Below are 24,833 nucleotides of genomic sequence, written 5' to 3'. Positions count from 1 at the left end.
TCGATGCGTGATAAAATTCTTGACAAAACAGGGTAAAAATCAAAAAACCATAAAAGAGGAAATGGATTGTGTTTACCGTGAGTCTGCTCCTTCTTTATCTACCATTCAAAAGTGGTCAAGCGAGTTTAAACGCGGAAGGGAGAGTATTGAAGATGACCCTAGACCTGGCCGGCCTGTAGTAGCTACTTCACAAGAAAATATTGATAAAGTGGAAAAACTTATATTGGAAGATGGTCGAGTAAAGGTAAAATCTATAGCACAAGTAACCAATCTCTCTATTGGTACCGTACATGATATTATACATGACCATCTTAATATGTCAAAAGTAAGTGCAAGATGGGTTCCGCGAATGCTGACTCGGCTTCAAAAAGACATGCGTGTAGCTTGTTGTTCCGATTTTATTGACCTGTGCGGTGAAAATCCTGATGAGGTGCTGCAAAGAATAGTTACTGGAGATGAAACCTGGGTTCATCATTATGACCCAGAGAGTAAACAAGAGTCCATGCAGTGGCACATTAAGGGTTCAGCTCATCCCAAGAAGTTCAAGGTCATCCCTTCAGCTGGCAAGGTCATGGCCACGATATTTTGGGATTGTGAAGGAGTATTACTAATCGATTATAAAGAAAAAGGTGTAAATATCACAGGACAGTACTACGCTAACATTCTACGTCAATTAAAGGATGTAATTAAAGAAAAGAGGCGAGGAAAGTTAACCAAAGGTATTCTGCTTCTGCATGACAACGCCCCCGTCCATACTGCTCATATTGCCAAGGCAGCTATTGTTGAATGTGGGTTTAAAACTGTTACTCACCCACCGTATAGTCCGGACTTAGCCCTCAGCGACTTCTTTTTGCTCCCCAATCTTAAAAAGGATCTGCGTGGAAATAAATTTTCTGACGATGAAGCATTGAAGGCGGCAGTGGAGGAGCATTTTTACACGAAAGATAAAAAATATTTTTACGAGGGATTAAAAAAAATAATTGATCGATCTTTTAAGTGTATGAACATAGGGGGGGAGTATATTGAAAAATAAAAATATCAAACTTTTCGTACTTGTTTGTTTTCATTCTCATACCGAGAATATTTTGAATACCCCTCGTATAATGTCCCGGATCCAAAATTACAGTCGATATGCCAATTTTCTACCAAAACTGTCAGGTTGTATAACTTACTTGTTCTGATGAATTGGGCAGATAGATTAGATCGAACTGTCTGTATATCTGGGAATAAGATAGTATCCCAGATAGTATACCTAAATATCATCATCATCTGAGGCATTAAGTACAGCCACGGGTGGGCCTTAGCCTGTTGAAGCAAATCTCTCCAGTCCGATGTATTTGGGGCTTTCCTTCTCCTACTTTTGCCGCCTCTGCAGCCATCCCTCCGGTCGGCCTTCTAGAAGGCGTTTGGGTACTTAATATAAGTTTCTATTATATGTGTTATACATAACTTCTGTATGTTATATCTTCTTTTTTCCTATGTAGGATCTATTCATATAATCTACTTATTTTATTGCGAAAACTACACCATATGTGGTACCTATGCGCCGAAGCTTAACACGAATATTTCCACTAAGTGTTTACCCACTATTAATTTCAATCGCAGGGATAAAACAATGTGCTCAAATAATTATCATGGCCGCAACAAACGATTGCTCGGTCACGATTTAAAGACTCCATTCATAATTTCAGTATCAGTCATATAATCCCAATCTAATCTAATTTCAACGTGATAGTTTGGACTTTAAAGTAACTCTGCTTAAATTGAAGTGCCATATTGACCTATCAGTTCTGGAAAATAAACGAGACCTGCTACCCCTGAATTCCTACTTTTTATGGTTTCACCCACATCTTCATCTTTAACCCTACCCGCTGCTCAGTTACGTACTCTACCAATCTTTTGGAAGAGCACGTAACGTGACAGTTTTAATTTAGTTTATGCAAATGTATGATTCTTCAAGGTTTTCAACCCACACCGCCCCCCCTCCCCCTCATAACTTTAGCTATATACCTACACATATGAGCTAGGATAGGTACTGATTTAACAGTAGAAACATTATTTTTTTCACCTTTAATTGGGGCATTATCTATGAAAAGGGACCTTATTGTCGATGGCCCTTACGCCGCACAGCGTCACGCGGCATTGTATTTATATGGGAGCATCGTTCATAATGGCGTAAGCGGCATCGACAATAAGGTCCCTTTTCATAGATAACGTCACAATTTAATATTTACTGTGTTGGCTGAATGGCCGGTCAATATACATATGTAACAAACGCAACGTATAATAAAATTACATTATTTATACAAAATTATGTCAGTAACTAACCTAATGATTTAATAACTACATACATCATTAAGATAGTGTTGTCATTGACAGTTGTCATATGCTTTCGTAGTGTTAACATAAGATTTAACTTTGTTTGGATTACCTTAATTGTTCTTTCACTATGTGTTATAGGTATACCTACCTACTCTTAATTTTGATACGTATATAATTTACTAATTATTTAGGCGTATTGCTGAAAAAAATGGATAGGTACGTGTTTACTTTTAGATTTGGACTGGCGGAAGTTTTTATACTACCAGCTGTATGGCTAACACTTGAATATTTAGCTGTAAACAAATACACATTTTTAACACCCCTAGCAATAGTAGGTATTAATTTCTTGTACAGTCAAGTGTAAAAACATACAAATACAAAAACAAATATTTATTTTCCAAATTGACATGACATGAGACGATTTACCAAATATTACATATGATATGGGTGCACTCATCAAACACTATGTCCCATAGCCCTTATGTCAGCGAATTAAGAAACATGTTTACTATTAAGAGATGAGGGAAAAAAAATACAATATCAAACTAATAGGTATCAAATGAATGTCAAACTAATATATAGAAATATGGTTCAAAAATATGTCATCAGTATTATAATAACAGCCTTTCAGTAATAACGTTTTGAGGGACTTTTTGAAAACATGGTACTCTCGTATTTCTTTCAATTCGTTTGGTAGCCTATTGTACAAATTTACTGCTTGGTAGCGTACAGAGTGTTTAGCCACTTGCAATTTCGGAAAAAAGTTGTTGAAGATGTTTTTTTTTTACGCGTTGCTAAACGAACTTGTCTATCCTCCTCTGTTTCATGTAGATTTTTAACAAATGATGTAAAGTATGTGTACAAATAAACTAGGTAGTGTAAGATACCTAGTACTTGTAGCGACGCGACGATATCGCGCAGTGAGCCACGCCTGCCCCGGTCGTCAGTTTGGTTGGCGTCTACTATTTATAATTGTATAGTCATCATTATACAGACATGGTTTTCACAGATTTTATTTATTAAAGGCTTTAGTCTGATTCTAGCAGATGATTAAATAATCAAGGACCTTTCTGTTCTCAGTTAAATACATATAATTAGATGTAAATAGTTGATAAGATATAAGATTCATCTGCACTTTCCGTCCATTCACTAGTATACGTTACATCATGTAGTCGGTAGTTTTGATAGCGGGGGTTAATTTTGCATGTAATAGGTATGTAGGTACTTACAGAAATATCAAATATTTGAACTTTGGGCTGCTCCGTATTTCGTAAACAGTATAGCGATTAATCAAAATAGTTTGATATAAAGCTACCTAATTATAGTTACCTAGATTAAAGCTGTGTTGCCGGAAAGCTGAAAAAAGGTAGGTGCAACATATACTTACCATGGGTGATGGGTATAATACAGACAATCCCTATCTAGCCGCCGAATAAATTTACAATCTTTAAATTTGTGGTAGGTCTGCGAGGATTTAAAAAAATATTAAATTACTTAGATGTAAATATTTTTACGTTTCATGGATCCTTAATCTATATATATAAATGCACGTGTCCTGACTGATTGACTGACTGACTGACTGACTGACTGACTCATCAACGCAGAGCCGAAACTACAAACTCTAGAAAGTTGAAATTTGGACACTAGGTTGCATTTATAAAATGTATAAGAGCTAAGAAGCGATTTTGAGAAATTCAACCCCTAAGGGGGTTAAAAAGGGGATGAAAGGTTGTATGGGGTGCAAGTTTTATTTTAAGCTAGGAATTTGAAACTTTGTAAAAATGTACTATATTAAAAAACAAGAAAACTAATTTCTGCGTTTTCGAAAATTCATCCCCCAAGGTGGTGAAAAAGGGGTTGAAAGTTTGTATGGAGATCAAATATTTTTGTGAGTGTTGGACTTGAAACTTTGTATATGGGGATATTATTATAAGACGGGAAAAGTAATTTCAGCGTTTTTGAAAATTCATCCCCTAACAGGGTTAAAAAGGGGTTGAAAGGTTGAACCCATTACAAATGCTTTGAAACTTCTTAGAAAGACATAATAGCCGATGACAAAAAAAAAGGAATTGCGACGTTTTAGGTAATTCAACCCCTAAGGGGGTAAAAAAGGGGATGAAACTTTGTCCTGGGGTGCAAATTTTATTTTAAGCTAGGACCTTGAAACTTCGTAAAAAGGTATTAAATTAAAAAACAAGAAAACTTATTTCTGCGTTTTTGAAAATTCATCCCCCAAGGTGGTGAAAAAGGGGATGAAAGTTTGTATGGAGATCAAATATTTTTGTGAGTGTTGGACTTGAAACTTTGTATATGGGGATATTATTATAAGATGGGAAAAGTAATTTCAGCGTTTTTGAAAATTCATCCCCTAACAGGGTTAAAAAGGGGTTGAAAGTTTGAATCCATTAAAAATGCTTTGAAACTTCTTAGAAAGACATAATAGCCGATGACAAAAAACAGGAATTGCGACGTTTTAGGTAATTCAACCCCTAAGGAGGTAAAAAAGGAGATGAAACTTTGTCCTGGGGTGCAAATTTTATTTTAAGCTAGGACCTTAAAACTTCGTAAAAAGGTAATTAATTAAAAAAACAAGAAAACTAATTTCAGCGTTTTTAAAACTTCTTCCCCCGAGGTGGTAAAAACGGGGTTGAAAGTTTGTACGGAGATCAAATATTTTTGAGAGTACGGGACTTGAATCTTTGTATTTAGGGATATTATTAGAAGACAGGAAAAGTTATTTCAGCGTTTTGTAAAATTCATCCCCTAACAGGGTTAAAAGGGGGATGAAAGTTTGTATGGAGTTCAAATTTTATTTTAAGTTAGGAACTTGAAACTTCGTAAAAATATATGTTATTAAAATACAAGAAAACTAATTTCAGCGTTTTTGAATTATCATCCCCTAAGGTGGTAAAAAGAGGGTTGAAAGTTTGTATGGATATCAAACATTTTTTCGAACGCGGGACTTGAATCTTTGTATTTCGGGATATTATTAAAATACAGGAAAAATAATTTCAGCGTTTTGTAAAATTCATCCCCCAACAGGATTAAAAAGGGGTTGAAAGTTTTAATCCATTACAAATGCTTTGAAACTTTTTAGAAAGGCATAATAGCCGATTACAAGAAAGTAATTGCTATTTTTTGGAAATTCAACCCCTAAGGGGGATAAAAAGAGGATGAAAGTTCGTCTTAGGGTGCAAATTTTATTTTAAGCTAGGAACTTGAAACTTTGCAAAAAGGTATTAAATTAAGATACAAGAAAACTAATTTCAGCGTTTTTGAAAATTCATCCCCTAAGGTGGTGAAAAAGGGGTTGGAAGTTTGTATGGATATCAAACATTTTTTCGAACGCTCGACTTGAATCTTTCTATTTGGGGATATTATTAGAAGACAGGAAAAGTTATTTTAGCGTTTTGTAAAATTAATCCCCTAACAGGGTTAAAACAGGGGGTTGAAAGTTTGTATAGGGTTCAAATTTTATTTAAAGCTACAAACTTGAAACTTCGTAAAAATGTATTTTATCAAAAGAGAAGAAAACTAATTTCAGAGATTTTGATAATTCATCCCCCGAGGTGGTGAAAAAGGGGTTGAAAATTTGTTTGGAGGCCAAACATTTTTTTGAGTGCGGGACTTGAATCGTTGTATAAAGGCATATTATTAGAATACAAGAAAAATAATTTCAGCTTTTAAAAAATCATCCCCTAAAATGATTAAAAAGGGGTTGAAAGTTTGTATAGGGTTCAAATTTTATCTAAAGCTAGGAACTTCAAACTTCGTAAATAGGTAGTTAGGTAGTAGGTTTTATTAAATAGAGGACATGAAAATCTTCTAAGGGGGTTTAGAGGGATTATATCGAGGACAATTTTATTCAGTTAGGGGCTTGAAACTTCGTAGGTTGTGAAAGACAAAGTCTCATGCGTTGTATAATATTAATAATTAACAAATGATTAACCGTCCTACCGCAATCACTTGCTGCACAATGTTCTAAGCTAATGTAGAAATATATAACCACCAATATACAAATCCACGCGTACGAAGTCGCGGGCAACAGCTAGTAATTATAATAAAATAATCACAGATGTTGTGCATAATTGTTTTCCATCATATTTTCTCAGAAACGTTTGTATTTGTTCAGTCAATGTCAGTACTTTTTGTACCGAGACTGACTGAAAAGCAAGACAGTTTCCGTGAAAATACAATGGAAAATAATTATGCACTACATGTGTAACCTTGTTGGGTACAATCTCATACCGAGTAAGTTCTGCGCTAAATTAGCCTTTTGATACTAAATATGAGAGTTAGTTAAATGACGTACTTACTACGTGGATTTCTCTGATGCTAACAGATTAAGTCATAATCTTTCCAAACTCTAAGCTCCTTAGGTATTCCTCGATTAAGCTTTTTGAACGGAGTATTGAGAACGTTATGATTATGACTTTATGACACATCACCTGTCAAAGTTACCACTTATTCTGACCACTTAACGAGCCTTTTTTTATTGGAGCCCTCCGTACCCAAAGGGTAAAAACGGGACCCTAATATTACTAAGACTCCACTGTCCGTCTGTCTGTATGTCTGTTACCAGGCTGTATCTCACGAACCGTGATAGCTAGACAGTTGAAATTTTCTTAGATGATGTATTTCTGTTGCCGCTATAACAACAAATATTAAAAAGTACGGAGCCCTCGCTAGCGACTCACACTTGTCTGGTTTTTTTAAGGATTCTCATGCAAACTATCTTACACTCTCCCGAAAAATTGGGTAATAGTATTAAGTAATACAATGTTCTATAGCTCCGACCCTGGACATTGGTCGATTACAGAACTGCCTAATGGTACTTGTTACTAATTTATTTTGTCCTCAATCACACCTTAATTAAGAACGCGATCAGATCTTCAACAGGGACCGGTTGGGTCGCCCGTGGATTTATTGTGTGTGTTAGTGCTATCATGTGTTTTAATCATTAATTTAGAAACAAATATTTTTCAGTCAATGGTGAAAATATTAAATGGTCTAAATGTAGCAACAATCATAAAACTATAGTGTGAAAGTGTGTTCTGGATGCCCCCCAACTTATTCACATAGGTAACCATTTTGTACGTCTCTCCTATTTTAAAAGTTGTATTTTCATTTGATAATCTCTTTTCCAAGCTTAAGGAAGTATTTTTATTAACATAACATACTTTAAAAATTAGCTTAAATTAGACCTAAAAGCAAATTAACACTAACAAAAATGAATTATACTGTAAACTAAACAAACGAAATTAAAACTACCTAAAATTAAAAGCCTACATTTGAGTTCTGTTTTAAAATGCACATTTAAATGTTTCACTTCCCTCGTACTCGACATGAAAAATACTTAAAAAATACCTGGTGAACAATATATTAGATACTAGCTGTTGCCCGCGACTTCGTACGCGTGGATTTGTACATTAGCCCCAAACTGAATAAAATTGTTCTCGATATAATCCCTCTCAACCCCCAGGAGATTTTCAAGTCCACTATTTAATAAAACCTACTACGTAACTACCTATTTACGAAGCTAGAAATTCCTAGGTTTAAATAAAATTTGAAACCTCTACCAACCTTACAACCCCTTTTTAAACCTTTTAGGGGATGATTTTTTAAAAGTACTAAAATCACTTTTCTTGTAAGTATTCTAATAATATGCCTTTATACAACGATTCAAGTCCCGCACTCAAATAAATGTTTGACCTCCAAACAAATTTTCAACCCCTTGTTCACCACTTTGGGGGATGAATTATCAAAAATTCTGAAATTAGTTTTCTTTTCTTTTTATAAAATACCTTTTTACGAAGTTTCAAGTTCCTAATTTTAAATAAAATTTGAACCCTATACAAACCTTCAACCGTTTTTTAACCGTTTTAAGGGATGAATCTTTATAAACGCTGAAATTACTTTTCTTGTGTTCTAATAATATGGCTTTGTACAAAGACTCAAGTCCCGCACTCTCAAAAATATTTGATTTCCATACAAACTTTCAACCCCCTTTTCACCACCTCAGGAGATGAATTTTAAAAAACGCTTAAAAGTAGTTTTCTTCTCTTTTAATGAAATAACTTTTCACGAAGTTTCAAGTTCCTAGCTTTAAATCAAATTTGAACCCTATACAAACTTTCATCCCCTTTTGGGCCCTTTTAGGGGATTCGTTTTTAAAAACGCGGAAAACACTTTTCTCGTATTCTAAAAATATGTCATTATACAAAGATTAAAGTCCCGCACTTAAAAAAATGTTTGACCTCCATACAAATTTTCAACCCCTTTTTCACCACCGTAAAGGATGAATTTTGAAAATCGCTGAAATTGGTTTTCTTCTCTTTTAATGAAATAACTTTTTGCGAAGTTACAAATTCGTAGCTTAAAATAAAATTTAAACCCTTTACAATCTTTCAACCCCTTTTTAACCCTTTTAAGGGACGAATTTTAAAAAACGCTGAAATAACTTTTTTTGTGTTCTAATAATATGGCTTTATACAAAGATTCAAGTCCCGCACTCTCAAAAATATTTGATCTCCATACAAACTTTCAACCCCTTTTTCACCACCTTGTGGGATGAATTTTTAAAAACGCTGAAATTATTTTTCTTGAGTTCTAATAATATGGCTTTATACAAAGATTCAAGTCCCGCACTCTCAAAAATATTTTATCTCCATACAAACTTTCAACCCCTTTTTCACCACCTTGGGGGATGAATTTTTAAAAACGCTGAAATTATTTTTCTTGAGTTCTAATAATACGGCTTTATACAAAGATTCAAGTCCCGCACTCTCAAAAATATTTGATCTCCACACAAACTTTCAACCCCTTTTTCACCACCTTAGGGGGCGAATTTTTAAAAATGCTGAAATTAGTTTTCTTGTTTTATAATTTAATACCTTTTCACAAAGTTTCAAGGTCCTAGCTTAAAATAAAATGTGCACCCCAAGACAAACTTTCATCCCCTTTTTAACCCCCTTAGGGGTTGAAATTTTAATAACGTTCAAATAATGTTATTTTGCTATCTTATGTTATGCCTTTATAAGAAGTTTTAAAGAATTTGTAATGGATTCCATCTTTCAACCCCTTTTTAACCCTGTTAGGGGATGAATTTTTAAAAACGCTAAAATTACTTTTCTTATTTTCTAATAATATGGCTTTGTACAAAGATTAAAGTCCCGCGCTCAAAAAAATGTTTGATATCCATACAAACTTTCAACCCCTTTTTCACCACCTTAGGGGATGAATTTTCAAAAACGCTGAAATTAGTTTTCGTGTATTTTAATAATATATCTTTTTACGAAGTTTCAATTTCCTAACTCAAAATAAAACTTGAACCCCATACAAACTTTCATCCCCTTTTTAACCCCCTTAGGGGTTGAATTTCTCAAAATCGCTTCTTAGCTCTTATACATTTTATAAATGCAACCTAGTGTCCAAATTTCAACTTTCTAGCGTTTGTAGTTTCGGCTCTGCGTTGATGAGTCAGTCAGTCAGTCAGTCAGTCAGTCAGTCAATCAGTCAGGACACGTGCATTTATATATATAGATAATTTATTACTTAAGGGAACAATTGTTTAAGAAGAAGAAGAAGTTATTTCGTACGCCAAAAGGCACATCATGGCTGTTCCTTAGAATATTGAGTTATCATTATCACCATTTATGTACCTGTGATGAACGAATATAGAATTGATTGATTGATTGATTTGTTTCAAAATATTTGTTGTAATTTTTTTAATATCTTGATATAAGTCCGTTACTATTTGATAGTAAATGAGTACCTACCTAAATGGAAATAATTATAAAATCATTAAAAGTATGTCTCTACGTAACTAAATATTGTCTGACGTAATGATTATTAAAATCATCTCAAAGACTTGTATGACAACAAGATGATAACGAACCTCGAACACATTATGAGGCAATTCACTAGTTTCAATTTCAACCATAACACTTTAACATAGAGTTTATTTTTGTACTGTCTAGGGTTAAACGTCGAGGCGATTTAATTGATTTTAATGGTTCCAATGAAAGCAAAATTTCATGCACAATCAAAGAATTTAATTTGTACTCTGTCACAGTGACAATAGTATGAGGTCTCTACCGACTTTCATATTGATTGTCACTGTGACAAGGTACGAAATGGGTCGGGAATTAAATTCTTTTACTGTAACTCGTGCAACGACATACTTTAAGTAATTACTATGTTTAAAGTACACTTAAGGTGACAGTCCATTTCCAACAGCAACTGCACTACTGTTCATTTTACTATGGAAATTGACAGTAACAGCGTTCAGTACCAGTACGGTTACCATCAGTTTGTCACTGACATAAACGCCGTCGAGAACGTAATTTACTTTCTATACATCTCGCTCGCACTCGCATATTAGTGCAAACGGGATGTATAGAAAGTAAATTACGTTCTCGACGGCGCTTATGTCAGTGACAAACTGATGGTAACCGTACAGTAGTGCAGCTGCGATCAGAAATGGAATGTTACCTACCCTTAGCAACAATAGTAGCGGTTAAAACTACGTGCCAAATATATCTGCCACTCTATTAGTTTTACATAAGAATAGAGAATAGAGATACCTATTCAAAAGTTTCAACCTTTTGTTTAAATATCTCGTTTTACGGAGAGGTACATTGGTTTCTGTTGAAGGTACACTAAGGTACACAGAACGTATAATTATGTTTATAAATATTTCGTTGAAATTCGCCAAGACGCTCTCAATAAAACCACATAAAACTGGCTCAAATACAGTGTGAGTTAAGAACAAAAACCCCGAAATCGGGTTATTTCTAAAACTTGTTTAAAAGCAAAATGTTGTCCTGTATATTTACGGAGAAACTTGAAGGTGGCATTTGAAGAAGGCCAAGGTCACAGACGTACGACACACCATAATAATAGATACCAGAGATATTAATATAATATTTACTGTCAATGTCCATGCAAAGCTACATTCCCAGCGACGAACTATAAGGCTTAGCACGCACTGCGGTTTTTAAAAAGCGGTTCCGCTACCGCAAAAAATGTAACGTACGGCATTCTATATAAGCGCACGCACGCAACTTGCTACATTTTGACCGCAACCGCAAAAAAAAAACCGCAGTGCGTGCTAAGCCTAATATGCATAGATAGACGACGAATCACTATTTTTGACTGCAGAAAACGGACCACATGACGATCTGTCGTCATACGTGGTCCGATATATAATAGACATGACTGACACTAAACTGAAGGATGACTCACGCTAGACCGGTCCGGGGCCGGGCCGGAGCTTCCGGCGCTTCGTTTTCTAAGGAAAGCACCACGTGATCACCGATCAGCCGTCATAGAAAATGATATGTCGGATGCCTCAACCCGGGCGCAGCCCGTTCTAGCGCGAGTCATTTTTTATCACTGAAAGTTATTCCTTCTCCATAAATATACCCCCTTGAATAATATATGATCCAACACACCATTTCCTGGTGTTTAAAAAAAGTTTTGATTGGTTATTAAAGTTATGATTCGCTTCAATAAAAATCTATTGTAGTAAAAAGCGTCTTCTTAAGTTGCATACATTTCAAAACCATGTATTTTTAATATGGATTTTAGTGAAATTTGTAGGTCTAATGTATGATTCAAGCGTATATATCGGTATCACGCGCGGCCGCGGTCGCATTTTTATCGCTTGTCACCATGCCTGTCACGTTCTAATAAGTCTGTCAGTGTAAAAGTGACGGGCATAGTAACAGGCGATAAAAATGGAACCATGCTGCGCCCGCTGGTACCACGTCAAAAGACGCGTAATGTTTCTAACTTCTACAATAGCTAAGGAAAAAAAAAGCCGCCAAGTGCGAGCCGGACTCGCCCATGAAGGGTTCCGTAGCAGCAAGTAACATAATAAAATTGCGGTTTACGATTTATGACGTATGAAAAAAATCTACTCACTAGATCTCGTTCAAACCAATTTTCAGTGGAAATTTGCATGGTAATTTACAATACATCATATATTTTTTTTAGTTTTAATATTCTCTTATTTTAGAAGTTACCACTTTGGAAGTGTCTCTCGCGCAAACTATTCAGTTTAGAAAAAAATGATTTTAGAAACCTCAATTATCATTTTTGAAGATCTATCCATAGATACCCCACACGTATGGGTTGGATGAAAAAAAAATTGAGTTTCAGTTCTAAAGTACGGGGAACCCCCAAAATTTATTGTTTTTTTTTTATATTTTTGTGTGAAAATCTTAATGCGGTTCACAGAATACATCTACTTACCAAGTTTCAACAGTACCTATAGTTCTTATAGTTTCGGAAAAAAGTGGCTGTGACATACGAACGGACAGACAGACAGACATGACGAATCCATAAGGGTTCCGTTTTTTGCCATTTGGCTACGGAACCCTAAAAAGAGAACGAAACTTTGTATAAGATTGATAGTCTAACATAAGTAGCAGATATTTGTCTTTGATACTAAGATATTGACGTCGATTGATATTCGAGGAATCATTTTATCATCTCTCCATTCATAGGTACAGATGTCTAATAACGAAGTTGATAATATTTTATGCAAATACATACATTGTAGATTTTTTTGATGCTACGCCGTTTGTTCCTAAAATAAACAAAGTCATCTACATACACGTAGGTACACTCAAGTACAATATTATAGCTGGTCAACCAAATCTTGTCAGTAAAAAAAGGCGCCGAAATTCAAATGTTCTAAGGGACGATATCCCTTCGCGCCTACATTTTTCAAATTTGCCGCCTTTTTCTACTGACAAGATCTGCTTGACCAAGTATAGTAACCCTATTTAACGCAAAATTCTAATTTTGTGAAGAATGCCAAAGAGTAGGTAACAAGTAGGGCTTCCAAATACCGGACTTCTCACAATACCGGTATTAATACCGAAACTGTCTTCATCAATACCGGGATCCCGGTATTGCATATGAATCGCTTAAAAATATATAGTTTTATTAAAAAGGGGAATTAGAAATGCTCACTGGAATTCCAGATATGTCCTAAAAGCTATTACAACAATAAACAATCAATGCCGCCATCTGCAATCATTTTTTTTCACACTCCAGGTTGGCAATAATTATATCCAATTTGTTGACTTCACCTCACCAGTCACATTTGTAGCCCAACTTAACCAATCAGACAACATTTTTTCAAATTTCCGTCAAAATTGGTTTGCCATTATTAGTTATTCTTGCTCTTTCGTTTTTTTTTGATAAAATTATGAGAACTAAATTATGTTATGTTAATGTCACTATCATCATATTCATCAGTTTCATCACTCACATACAGGGCCGGATCTAGGGTAGAGCGAGTGGAGCGGCCGCTCTAGGCGCCGGATGGCAAAGGGGGCGCCAAAATGGCAAATGGGGCGCCAAAATAACGCGAGTGCGGCGAGGGGAGGGCCCTGATCAAGGGCTCGGGCCGGCACTGCTCACATAACTTCAGGATTCATCCACCACCAACCATCAAATATTTATCTGACGCATATGCAAAGATCTTGTTTCAATAATAAAATGAGGGCTAGAGACCAGTTAGAGTTCGACCAAGTAAAGTCTGCAACGATTTCGAGAGCATACGCAGTACCTACGCAGTGCAAGTGTTATTTGTACGTCATAATTTCATAGAAGTTTGACGTTTAAAATAACACTTGCACTGCGCGTGCTATCAAAATCGTTGCAGACTTTTCTTGGTCTAACTCTAGATGCGTCTGACGTTTAGTAAGCTTTTTGATACAGCCGAATATAATGGATTTAAAGGGTTAATACTGCGCATTTCCCTCGTTTTTAAAAATACCGGGATCCCGGTATTGCCTTCAAAAATACCGGTATTGAAAAATGCGTTTAAAAAGGCGGGATCCCGGTATTTCGGGATCCCGGGATCCCGGTATTGGAAGCCCTAGTAACAAGATTGAACCAAAAATCCAAAAATAACGGTGTGATATAATTGAATAATGTTACGGTTTAGACTCACATGTTTTAGTCACTCGCGCGACATGTTTCGGAGAGCCTAGGTCTCCTAGTGAGTCTAAACCGTAACACTCGTGCACGCCCATAGTCCGGAGGGGGCTATAAGGAAGACTCTCGCTAGACCGGGTCAACCGGGCCGTGTCCGGGCCGGAGCTTCCGGTGCTTACTTTTCTATGACAGATGACGTGATCACATGATGCTTTCCATAGAAAAAGAAGCGCGGGAAGCTCCGGCCTGGACACGGCCCGGTCTAACGTGAGTCATCCTTTAGTATATCTCACAACAGTTTAAATGTGAAAAAAATTGTTACAGTTCAAATTAAAACAACAAAATGGGGACAAAGCAGGGCAAGGCAGCCGAGAAGAACAAGGTGTACGACATCTCGGAGGTGACCGAGTTCTTCGGAAGGTTCCAAAAAATGCAGTTCCTGTACTGCTGTCTGCCGGCCATATTCGTCACCATGATCAATATTAACTATGTGTTCACAGTCGGCGATGTTAACTACAGGTAAGTTTTAATCATTAAGACTGTATTTAAGTACCTACATCTGCTATTAATAATCATTTATTTACAAACAAGATATATACAGTGGGTATTAGTAAAAGAAATTAAAAACTGACTTCAATCTAAAATAGGCCCTTGAGGCATTGTACCAAGGATGGTGGCGACATTTCCTCGCTGTATCGCAATACGCTGACATACGCTGTGCGAGGTAGCGGCCAGCTCTTCGGTCACCAGTTACGTCAACCAGACGCTTCGCGATTTCTGCGAACAACTTATGCGCGCTGGGACCCTATGGACCTAGAGTTTCAACCCCAAATGGTACTCTCTATCTCCTTTATTTCTCTTGTCAAGGGGTCAAATGATTCTAAACTTAATGGTCTCTTTCAGTGCACGTGGTCGAATCGAATAGAAAGAGCACTACATAATGTGGGATTGTTTGCAACTCAGTTCCTTCCGTACATTACATCAATTCTATCAACTTATCTAGTCAAAAGTACTTCAGTACAAAGATAATCTCTATCATGTATATCATATTTTTAATCTTTTTCCAGATGTCGTATCCCAGAATGCGACGGCAACCAGTCAGAATACTCTCAACCCTGGTGGCCTGGCTCCGTAGATCGGTGCTCGCGCCCTGTCCTAGAAGAAAGCTGGAGTGGAACCTGTTCCAACACCAGCTTTACTGGCGCTGTGGAGAAATGCAGTTCTTGGGTGTATGAGAGCAACAATACAGTGGTGGCTGAGGTGGGTGTCTATCTCTCAAAAATTTCCTTATAGATAAGATATACTTGGCCAACCAGATCTTGACAGTAGAAGAAGGCGGCAAATTTGAAAAATGTAGGCGCGAAGAGATATCGTCCCATAGAAAATTTGAATTTCGCGCCTTTTTTTACTGACGAGATTTGGTTGACCAGCTATAAAGATAGTTTATTCAAGTAGGCATAATTACAATGCGCTTATGAACGTCAAATAAAGTTACACCGGCTCCAACCCTACACCTCTGCCCCGAGAAGATTTAAATCCCCCCTCAAATGAACATCGCACACCAAAAAGCAGGCATCTTGCTCGTTTCTCCCTAGAACACGTAAAATGTGAAGCTACCTCTTGAAGTATTCCCTTGCTGACCCTTGGTTCTTCAGGGTCAGCAAGGCCTAGTTAGCTCTTTTGATGTGGCTTTTCATCAGTCGACTCGTCTGCTTGTTAGCTGGTTTTATCCTCCTAAGGCCAAGGTCCTACCTATAGTACCTATTCAGTTCGATCTAATTTAAACCATGTTCAATTGGAACAGAGTCACTTTTGCTTTGTTTCGTTTAATTTTCAAACAACGCTAAATCAACTATATGTCCTACAATTTAGGTTCAAATTTCAGTGACAAATTTTGGATGTTTCGTTTGTATGGCTTAGGAGGATATAAAGACATAGTAACAGAATGCAACAGTCAGCAAGTTACGATTTTACCAACCAATCCAAAAAGTTACGATTTCAACTCTAGTGGAAATTTTCTTCCTATGGAAGTCACTTTATGTGATACTTATTTTTATTATTTATACATTGAAACCGAACAAAAATCTCCTTTTAATTCCCTAAATCTAAATATTTCACACATTACGAATAGGTAATACTTATAATAGTTATAATACGTAGGTACGCAACTGTTTACTAAGATAAATGACACCGTATCATAAAATAAACAAGATCATACGGATCATATATTTTTTAAATATGTACACGTTAATCATCTCAGTTCACCTCGCGTGATGACTGATAACAGTGATAACAAAATCTATGTGGAATGGTAGGACAAATAGTCTATGATAAAACGTTGCTAATTCTTATTAGAATATCTTACTATCAAATATTTACGTCACTACGTTGGTGAAAAGAAACATATTCGTACAGACTATTTAGATTACTGGGAAGTACCCCGGAGGCAATCTGCTTGTGACGTAACTAGATGTGACATCTTTGCGGAAGTGCCTTAATTCTTTATGAGTTTATGTAAAAAAAGTAAAAAAAGTAAAAGTTTATGTTATAACCCCCTTTGGTGTGAAGGCAGTCTTCTTCTTCTTCACGTGCCCTCTCCGTCCAGGAGGTCGGCGGCTATATGTCTATATGTCTCTCTATGTTCAGTCATGCGGATTATTTTTATGCTCTTCACTTTTAACCAGTCTCTTATATTTTTAGTCCATGATGTGCGCCTTCTACCACGGCCACGCTTCCCTTAAATTTTTCCTTCAATTATTAATTCCAGTAGGTTGTATTTATTGTTTCTATATATATGTCCAAAATATGCTGCTTTCCTTTTCTTAATTGTTGATACTACTTCTAAGCCTTTATTCATGATTTCCAAAACTCTGACATTAGTTATTCTATCTGTCCATTTAATTTTGAGCATCCTTCGATAAATCCACATTTCAAAAGCCCTTACTTTGTTGACCAAATTCTTTTTCAGGGTCCAGCTTTCGGAATCATACATAAGAATTGGGATGATGTAACATTTAACCATTCGCCACCTCAGTTTTAGGTTTATTTTTCTGTTAGTTAAAAGTTTCCTCATTTTCTGAAAGGTGTTTCTGGCTATTTCAATTCTCGTTCGTATTTCCTTCTCTGATCCCCAGTCTTCATTTAACCAACAACCCAAATACTTATAACTTTTTACCCTATCTATTATTTGGTTATTTAAAGTGGCCTTAGCGTTTCTGAAATTGGTGAAGGCAATAAATAAACTAATACCAATTTTATTTTTAGTAAGTAATTTTATGGGTGTTTTCCGGTATTTATGAAACTATTTTAGTTAGTAATAGTTATGCCTAAACCAAGAACATCGAGTTCGTTTTGGACCATAGTGGACCATAGAGAGACTTTGGACTTTATTTGTCCAACACAAGACCAACCCTACGGAACTGTGTGAGGTCGGTACTATGTAGTCCCTTCTTTCTAAACCAACGATGTAGTAGGTCCTAGAGCTTTATAATCTGCATATTATGTTACCCCATATGATATTTATGCTAGTTTGAAGTCCTCAAGGTCTTTACATGATGTTTCAGCTAGACCTGGCCTGCCAGCCGTGGAAGTCCAACCTCGTAGGAACGGTGCACAGCGCGGGAATGGTCTTATCCATGACTATCGCTGGATGGATGTCTGATAAGTGAGTAAGAAAATTATTCTTCAGAACTGTTAAACAAGCAATATTAGTGCAGTCCACGAGTCCAGTACTAGAGTCGAGTTACTCGTAATTGTTTTCGTGAAATAATTTTTGGTTTAATCATCATTTGACATTCAATTTTTTCCTGTTTTTTACCAACCACTACAAATTCTGTCTTCAGGTTTGGCCGCAAGCCAACGCTAGTGATCTGCTCCATCGGCGGCATCCTGGGCCACCTGAAGACCTTCGTCACCGCCTACTACCAATACATCATTATCGAGTTCTGCGAAGCTGCTATCACGGGCGGGACGTATTCTGCCGCTATGGTTATCAGTAAGTGTAGGGCCTGAGTGGACGCTCGAAGCGGAGCGTTCGGCGGAGCGTGCAGCGTGGCGTCGGGCTCACAAGTAATTTGATTAGCGTGCACTAAGGCCGCTCCTATACGCTTGCATTTGTTTAACATGTATGCCGCACGCCCCGCCCCGCTGCACGCCCGACTCGAGCGTCCACTCAGGCCTTACACTGTTACAATCGTGTTTTTTTATTAGGACTTGGATGACTCCAGGCCAGGGCCAAGGAGTCCGTCACTTGGTTTTATATGACGAGTTCTATGACGTTTTACAGTACATACTTATGTCCCTTTAAATTTTCGACATACGCACGTAGTGTTATATAGTTACCGCACTAGGGCGGTAAATTAGCGCCATGTGTACTGTAATACAAATACTGTAATACCAGTCACAGATTACCTCTTTAGTAATGTAGCTATTTATCATCGTATAAACAATGAGATTACATTTACCTATGTCAATAGAATTATAATATCCAGGCTAGAACTAGCAGTACCTATTTGTTTAGTAATGTAAATTGTCTAGCAGTTCATATAGTTTAAGCCGTTTAAGGTACCTATACATAATTACGTATAATTTGCAGTTGCTACACTTTGTTTATATCTATTTGTATAACGGCTGCAGTGTTGCATTCTACATTTAGTTTGAATATAAAGATGAATTCATTTGTCTCCAATTTACCTGGGGTTGGAAGATACAACCTTCAAACTTTCAAGAAAAGCGAGACTACAGCTTACAAACCTTTTGTCCATGCCCAAACCCAGCCGCGTCTATAATACGTACACTACTACTATACAATAAGTAAGGCTGAGTATGAACATGAAGTAATATCTTTTAAATTTGCTTTCAGTGATAGAAAGCAGCGGCAAAAACCAAAGAGTCTTAGCGGGCGTGGTCTTCGCCTACGCCATTTATGTCGGCGAAGCCATCTTCGCCTGCATCGCCATGGTCAGCTCCTACTGGAAGACCCTCATCCGCATCATCTGCAGCCCACCCATCCTCTTCCTCTCTTACACCTACCTCATGAGAGAGAGCCCGCGATGGCAGATTTTAAATAACAAAATCGAACAAGCCAAAGAGACCTTACTATTAATAGCTGATACGAATAAACTGAACATAGATCGCAGTGACTTTATCAATATAGATGAGACAAAGCTAAAGAATAAGTTTAACTTGGGAGCGTACGAAAAGAAGGAATCTTGGAAACGGGTGTTCACGTCTAGAGAGATTTGGAAGAGGTTGCTAGTATTGATGACGTGTAGATTCACAGCGTCGTTTGTGTACTATGGGCTGATGGTAAACTCTGTGTGGCTGCCTGGGGATAAGTATACGAACTTCTTGCTGGCGACAGTCATGTCGTTCCCCGGGGAGTTGGTAGCGCTGGTGCTGATGAACAAGTGTGGGAGGCGGCTGCCCTTGATGTACGGGTATATTTTATGTGGCGCGCTTTGCATCGGTTCTGCGTGCGTGCCTGAAGGTTAATATGTCCCCCACACACACATTTTACCACTTTGGAAGTGTCTCTCACGCAAACTATTCAGTTTAGAAATAAAATGATATTAGAAACCTCAATATCATTTTTGAAGACCTATCCATAGATACCCCACGTGTGGGTTTGATGAAAAAAAAATTTTTGAGTTTCAGTTCTAAGTATGGGGATTTTTTTTCTATTTTTGTGTGAAAATCTTAATGCGGTTCACAGAATACATCTACTTACCAAGTTTCAATCTATAAGGGTTCCGTTTTTTGCCATTTGGCTACGGAACCCTAAAAACCCACAAAAACTATGTACCTATAGTTTAGCTTTTGACAATTCCTTTTAAAAATTTACATACTGTTAAATTAATCATAAACTGTATTTCTAGACGCCGTGTGGGCCAAGATAACCTTGTTCCTGCTGGGTAAGATGTTCATTGCCGCCTGCTTCACGGGTGCCGTCACCTACACCATGGAGCTGTTCCCGACCAACGCCCGCGGCACCCTCATGGGGCTATGCTCGTTCATGTCCAGGGTTGGAGGGATGCTGGCACCTATCACGCCAATCTTGGTAAGTTAATATTGGTCATACCCAAACACGCCAAAGTTAATTTCTGGGATATCTATTTTCCTTTGCGCTGTTACATGGAGTTCTTCAAGATGCTGGTATTTAGGGCTGTCAGTTGCTTATGTCCAACGATCACCGCTGTCCATCAGGCGGCTCGTCTGCTATGATTGCTGAATTTACACCTTTTACAAACTTTCCTCGAAGAGGGAAAGGTTTATTCTGTAGTCTATGCCAATTTTGCTTATGTCACCAGGGTCAGACCAGATTTAGGAGTATGTTTGCACCAGCAATAAAGCGGATTGTCGGAACTCAGCAGAGCAGCAAACTTCTGACACAATAAAACTTAAAATTGGACATAACGGCACCAGTGAACCAGGTTACTCAGCTGAGCCAATGCGAATTGTGGACAAAAGTATATATGAAGTTCGGACGTATGTTTGGACGTAGGCATGAAACAAAGGATGGTGATCAACCTGTTTTTTTTTCTTTTGCAGACACCTATACACCCCGCACTACCAGCCTGCTTTTTCAGCGGTGCAGCTTTCCTGTCCGGAATCTGCCTGCTTTTCACCCCGGAAACACGTAATCTGCCCCTGATGGACACCGTCGACCAAGTTGAGGTTAGCGTCAAACAAGCAAAACAAGAGAAGAAAGGACAAGGAAACGAGAATCCAGGGTTTGAGGATACTGCTGTAACAAGCCTTTGAGCCTCATGGATTCCTTCTAGAGATAAGCTGCCGACTGATGTAAAAGCTCTGCCAAAAATAAAACTGTAGATGTTACTTCATGCAACTGTAAATTGTTCTTGCCGAAGCACATTGAACAACAAAGCGGGCTGGGCCCATAATATCTGGCAACTGTTGGTGTACTTTTTCTGAAGGCCTTTGAAATTAACTTGAATATCGGAAACGGCCAGTACAAACCTACTTATAGCCAAGTACAGTACTTGTATGCTTGCTCCGAAGTGTGTTTGTATTTTTTACTTATTATGCAAATTTTCAAACTTGCTCAACTGCTTAGAGTAAGTTTTATTATATAAGAATATAAGGACAAAATAAATCTTTCTCACTAGTATTATTTCGTTTGATTTAATATATCCCTCAAACTAAAATTTTAGTAAGAAATTACTAGCTAACATCAAGGTTCAAGACTTCAAGCTTTAAGTACAGCGAGAGGGTTAAATAGCCTGAAAATGAAACTACAATTACCTATACATAGATTTTTAAAGTAGGCGCTCGAGCCTACCTAAGGCCAACATCAATCGAAATTATCGAAAACCGATATCTGACATTCTCTCACACCCATATCGCACCGGATCAAGCTTTATGGCCTCTGCAGACGACGCGATAATCGCGTGCGACTTACACTCCAGCATTGATTTGATCGATTGCAGTTATCTAAAACCGTATGCCATTTGTTGCATCATGGTCTGTAAAAGCCATAAGGACGATAATGCTCGCACATATACTCTGGCAAACTAATTTGTTAGTATTTTGGAAGAATGGAAACGTGATTCAGCTATGTCGCGGCAAGCATCACTTTGGCTGCGCATTATTAGCTCCCGTCAGTTCCGTCCATATGTCACTTCACTTGACAATCTTGAATCTTGAATCTTGACATATCACGTCATGAATGTCATAAGTAGTTAAAATATTGTAAAATTTGTATATTTGTGTAGGGTTTTTGATAAATATAGCTAAAATACTATGCCCGTAAAAGATTTAAAGTAATTCGTCACGAAATCGTCAGAAACATGGTGGAAGAAACGAATGCAAGCTCCAACAAGCCGAAGGTAAATTGTCAATAGTTTACTTTTATTGTTTAACCTCAACATTATTTTATCAAGTAGGTAACGTATGTTTTAGACGCGGGCCACTCGTCCTAAAGCTGTGTATCTATGGACCGAAGCGGATGTTCAGAAATGGCTGAGCAGACACTGCAGTGACTATTATAATATGTATTGGCAAAGGTTTCATGAGGTACATAATTTTTATGTTATTTTATAGCTTACAAGAAGTATTTTTGACCATTGGAGGTACTTCTCATATAGTAGTGTTGATATTCTTCCCTAAGTTATAACACAGTTTATAATAAATCATTATTATACAGTCACCATCAGATATATCAGAGCGGCTAAGGTGCTCACAAATATCTGAACACGCCTCTATTGTCAGGGCATTAGAGTGTGTGTTCAGATATTGTGAATACCTTGGCCGCTCCGATATATCTGATGGTGACTGTACACTGTAAACCAATCAAAAGTAATGCTCGTCTGATAAGGTGTTGTAACATTATGTGTCATAATTAAATTCTGTGACGAACACTAATGCTAATATAATACTCATATTCATTTATTCATAAAGCCAATTTACATGTCAAATAAAATTAGAATTATACAGCAATTATTAGAATTATTATTAATACAATGCCCTTGATAAACTTTATGGTCAAATGATATAAAAAAATTAAATATAAACATACTAATTTCTCTCCTTCTTCTTACATTCTTTGTTTTATATTAAAATATTCTTACTCACTGCAAAAGCAAAGAACTGAACTATAGACCATACCCTAAAAAAATGTCAACAGGAAATTCATTCCACAATTGAATTCAGTCAGAGATAAATTAAAATCTAAGTTTTTTTTTTCAAGAACCTTCTAAAAAAAACCCAAATAACAATCTCAAAAAGTTAAAGCTAAACTTTTTGTTTCCAGCATGACATCACCGGCAGAGCATTAATCCGAATCAATGACACCACACTCCTCCGAATGGGTATCACCAACAAGGAGCACCGAGATGCCATCTGGCGGGAGATCCTCAAACTGAGACTCAAGACCGACATAGTGGACATCATTGACTTGGCCCGTCATTCCTACTTCGACTACGATATGTGACAAAGAAGATTGTGGGTCGACTTGGCCTGCATTATAGGATTCTTTAGACTCATACAATGTGGTACGGACAAATATTTCAACCCAAATAAAAGTCTTGTATTTTTTATGTTATTTCTACACTACAAGTATTGTATGGCCAAATATTTTAACCCGAATGCAAAAATAAGTTTGACCGTAAAGGTTTAAATTATATATCTGTTTATGTTATGTACTAATGTATGTAGGAGAAGTTCACAACTATGTTGGTTACATAAAGGCCATACATATTAACATGTTAGAAAATCTACATACTGAAGTACTTTTTGCCAGAAGTCACTTTGGACGACTTGTGTAAAGTTTAGCCAATAAGATTCTAAGGCTGCCTTGCCACTGAGGAAAATATGAGCGGAGATGAGAGGGGTCGTCCATTAATTACATCACACAAAATTTCAATTCCCTCCCTTACACTTTTTCATACGAAAAATATAGGTCTTCAACACGTTCATTGCCACCCAGCCAAACAAGACATCCGCTCCAGGCCACAAAAATTTCGTCATATTAAAGCTGTAGTACCACGATCCCGACTATCGGGTCGTCCGGCCTGGGAACGAAATCATAAAATACCTGATAGTCGGGTTTTCGGCACTGAATGTGTTAATACATACTTACTGTCACTTCGTATGACCCCCCTGTTACTGTGACGTAATATGTGGATGAACCCAGAGGAGTCGTGTGGGAATGGGAATCGACCAATAGTATTAGATTAGATATTCTGCTTATTAGATTTGGTATTCCAGCAGAACAGCAACAACCAATGCTAATGTCTCCTGTCATCTCCCGCCACAGCCCGCTCATCTTCCCCTCTGTGAAAAGGCACCCTAAATGTAATGAAAGTGTCTGCAAGAGTTTCTTATACACTGGTATGCATTGCGTTATACAGACTTGAACAAAAACATATCTGTAAAATGAATAAGTTAAACAGCAACCGTTAAATATTTTATTGACATACATTATTTGGCTAGCTAGATTAGTCTAGTCTACACAAGAAAATACACAAAAACATTTATGGCGTTATTCATAATCGGCTGCTAACTTAATCAATTGAGGAGTGTCTTTTCAAAAGGGTTTATTTTTCTGGGAATCTATTTCTAAATTGGACCTTAAGTTTTCTTGAGCAAGGTTCTCTCTAGAAGTACCGCTAAGAAAAAAATAAACCCTTTTGAAAAGACACTCCTCAATTGATGATCGTCGTCTGTCCCTATCTGTTGTTATGTCATAGAGAGGGAGAAACGATGATCATCAGCTGATTAACTTAGCAGACCTTTATGAATACGGGGGTAAATCTACAACTCCATAAAACTTCATGTGTCTCATCATTGTTATAGATGGCGCTTTCCAGTATGTTAGTATTTCACGAGACACATTTCATACATCATATAATATATCTGTATGATCTCATACATCAGTCTTTGTAATATTACTTGTCTAGCTAGAATTTCTGAAATGTAAGAAAAAACATTGGATATACTTGGTCAAGCAGATCTTGACAGTAGAAAAAGGCGGCAAATTTGAAAAATGTAGGCGCGAAGTGATATCGTCCCATAGAAAATTTGAATTTCGCGCCTTT

The 24,833-nt window shown here is 37.1% G+C and overlaps 2 protein-coding genes across 2 annotated transcripts; both read left to right on the top strand.

Moving 5' to 3' along the window:
- Positions 1-14,601: 14,601 nt before the first annotated feature.
- Positions 14,602-21,075, top strand: LOC134653908 (organic cation transporter protein-like). Its single transcript, XM_063509271.1, has 7 exons — positions 14,602-14,796; positions 15,345-15,537; positions 17,841-17,941; positions 18,120-18,271; positions 19,139-19,765; positions 20,154-20,335; positions 20,827-21,075. The coding sequence occupies exons 1-7, from the start codon at positions 14,621-14,623 to the stop codon at positions 21,037-21,039; spliced, it is 1,644 nt and encodes a 547-aa protein (XP_063365341.1). The 5' UTR covers positions 14,602-14,620; the 3' UTR covers positions 21,040-21,075.
- A 909-nt stretch (positions 21,076-21,984) lies between these two features.
- Positions 21,985-23,312, top strand: LOC134653792 (protein aveugle). Its single transcript, XM_063509158.1, has 3 exons — positions 21,985-22,124; positions 22,198-22,311; positions 23,048-23,312. Exons 1-3 carry the CDS (start codon positions 22,086-22,088, stop codon positions 23,225-23,227), a joined length of 333 nt encoding a protein of 110 aa, XP_063365228.1. The 5' UTR covers positions 21,985-22,085; the 3' UTR covers positions 23,228-23,312.
- The last annotated feature ends 1,521 nt before the right edge of the window (positions 23,313-24,833 follow it).

Source organism: Cydia amplana, chromosome 14 (assembly GCF_948474715.1).
Source record: "Cydia amplana chromosome 14, ilCydAmpl1.1, whole genome shotgun sequence".
NCBI classification, from domain to species: domain Eukaryota; kingdom Metazoa; phylum Arthropoda; class Insecta; order Lepidoptera; family Tortricidae; genus Cydia; species Cydia amplana.
This window is presented reverse-complemented; position numbering and strand designations above follow the sequence as displayed.

Excerpts from the sequence above, each read along its gene's own strand:
- LOC134653792 (XM_063509158.1), top strand. The coding sequence starts at position 22,086 with ATGGTGGAAGAAACGAATGCAAGCTCCAACAAGCCGAAG. Across the intron at positions 22,125-22,197 it reads CAAGCTCCAACAAGCCGAAG|ACGCGGGCCACTCGTCCTAA; the intron begins GTAAATTGTCAA and ends CGTATGTTTTAG. Across the intron at positions 22,312-23,047 it reads ATTGGCAAAGGTTTCATGAG|CATGACATCACCGGCAGAGC; the intron begins GTACATAATTTT and ends TTTTGTTTCCAG.
- LOC134653908 (XM_063509271.1), top strand. The coding sequence starts at position 14,621 with ATGGGGACAAAGCAGGGCAAGGCAGCCGAGAAGAACAAGGTGTACGAC. Across the intron at positions 15,538-17,840 it reads ACAATACAGTGGTGGCTGAG|CTAGACCTGGCCTGCCAGCC; the intron begins GTGGGTGTCTAT and ends ATGATGTTTCAG. Across the intron at positions 18,272-19,138 it reads TTCTGCCGCTATGGTTATCA|TGATAGAAAGCAGCGGCAAA; the intron begins GTAAGTGTAGGG and ends ATTTGCTTTCAG.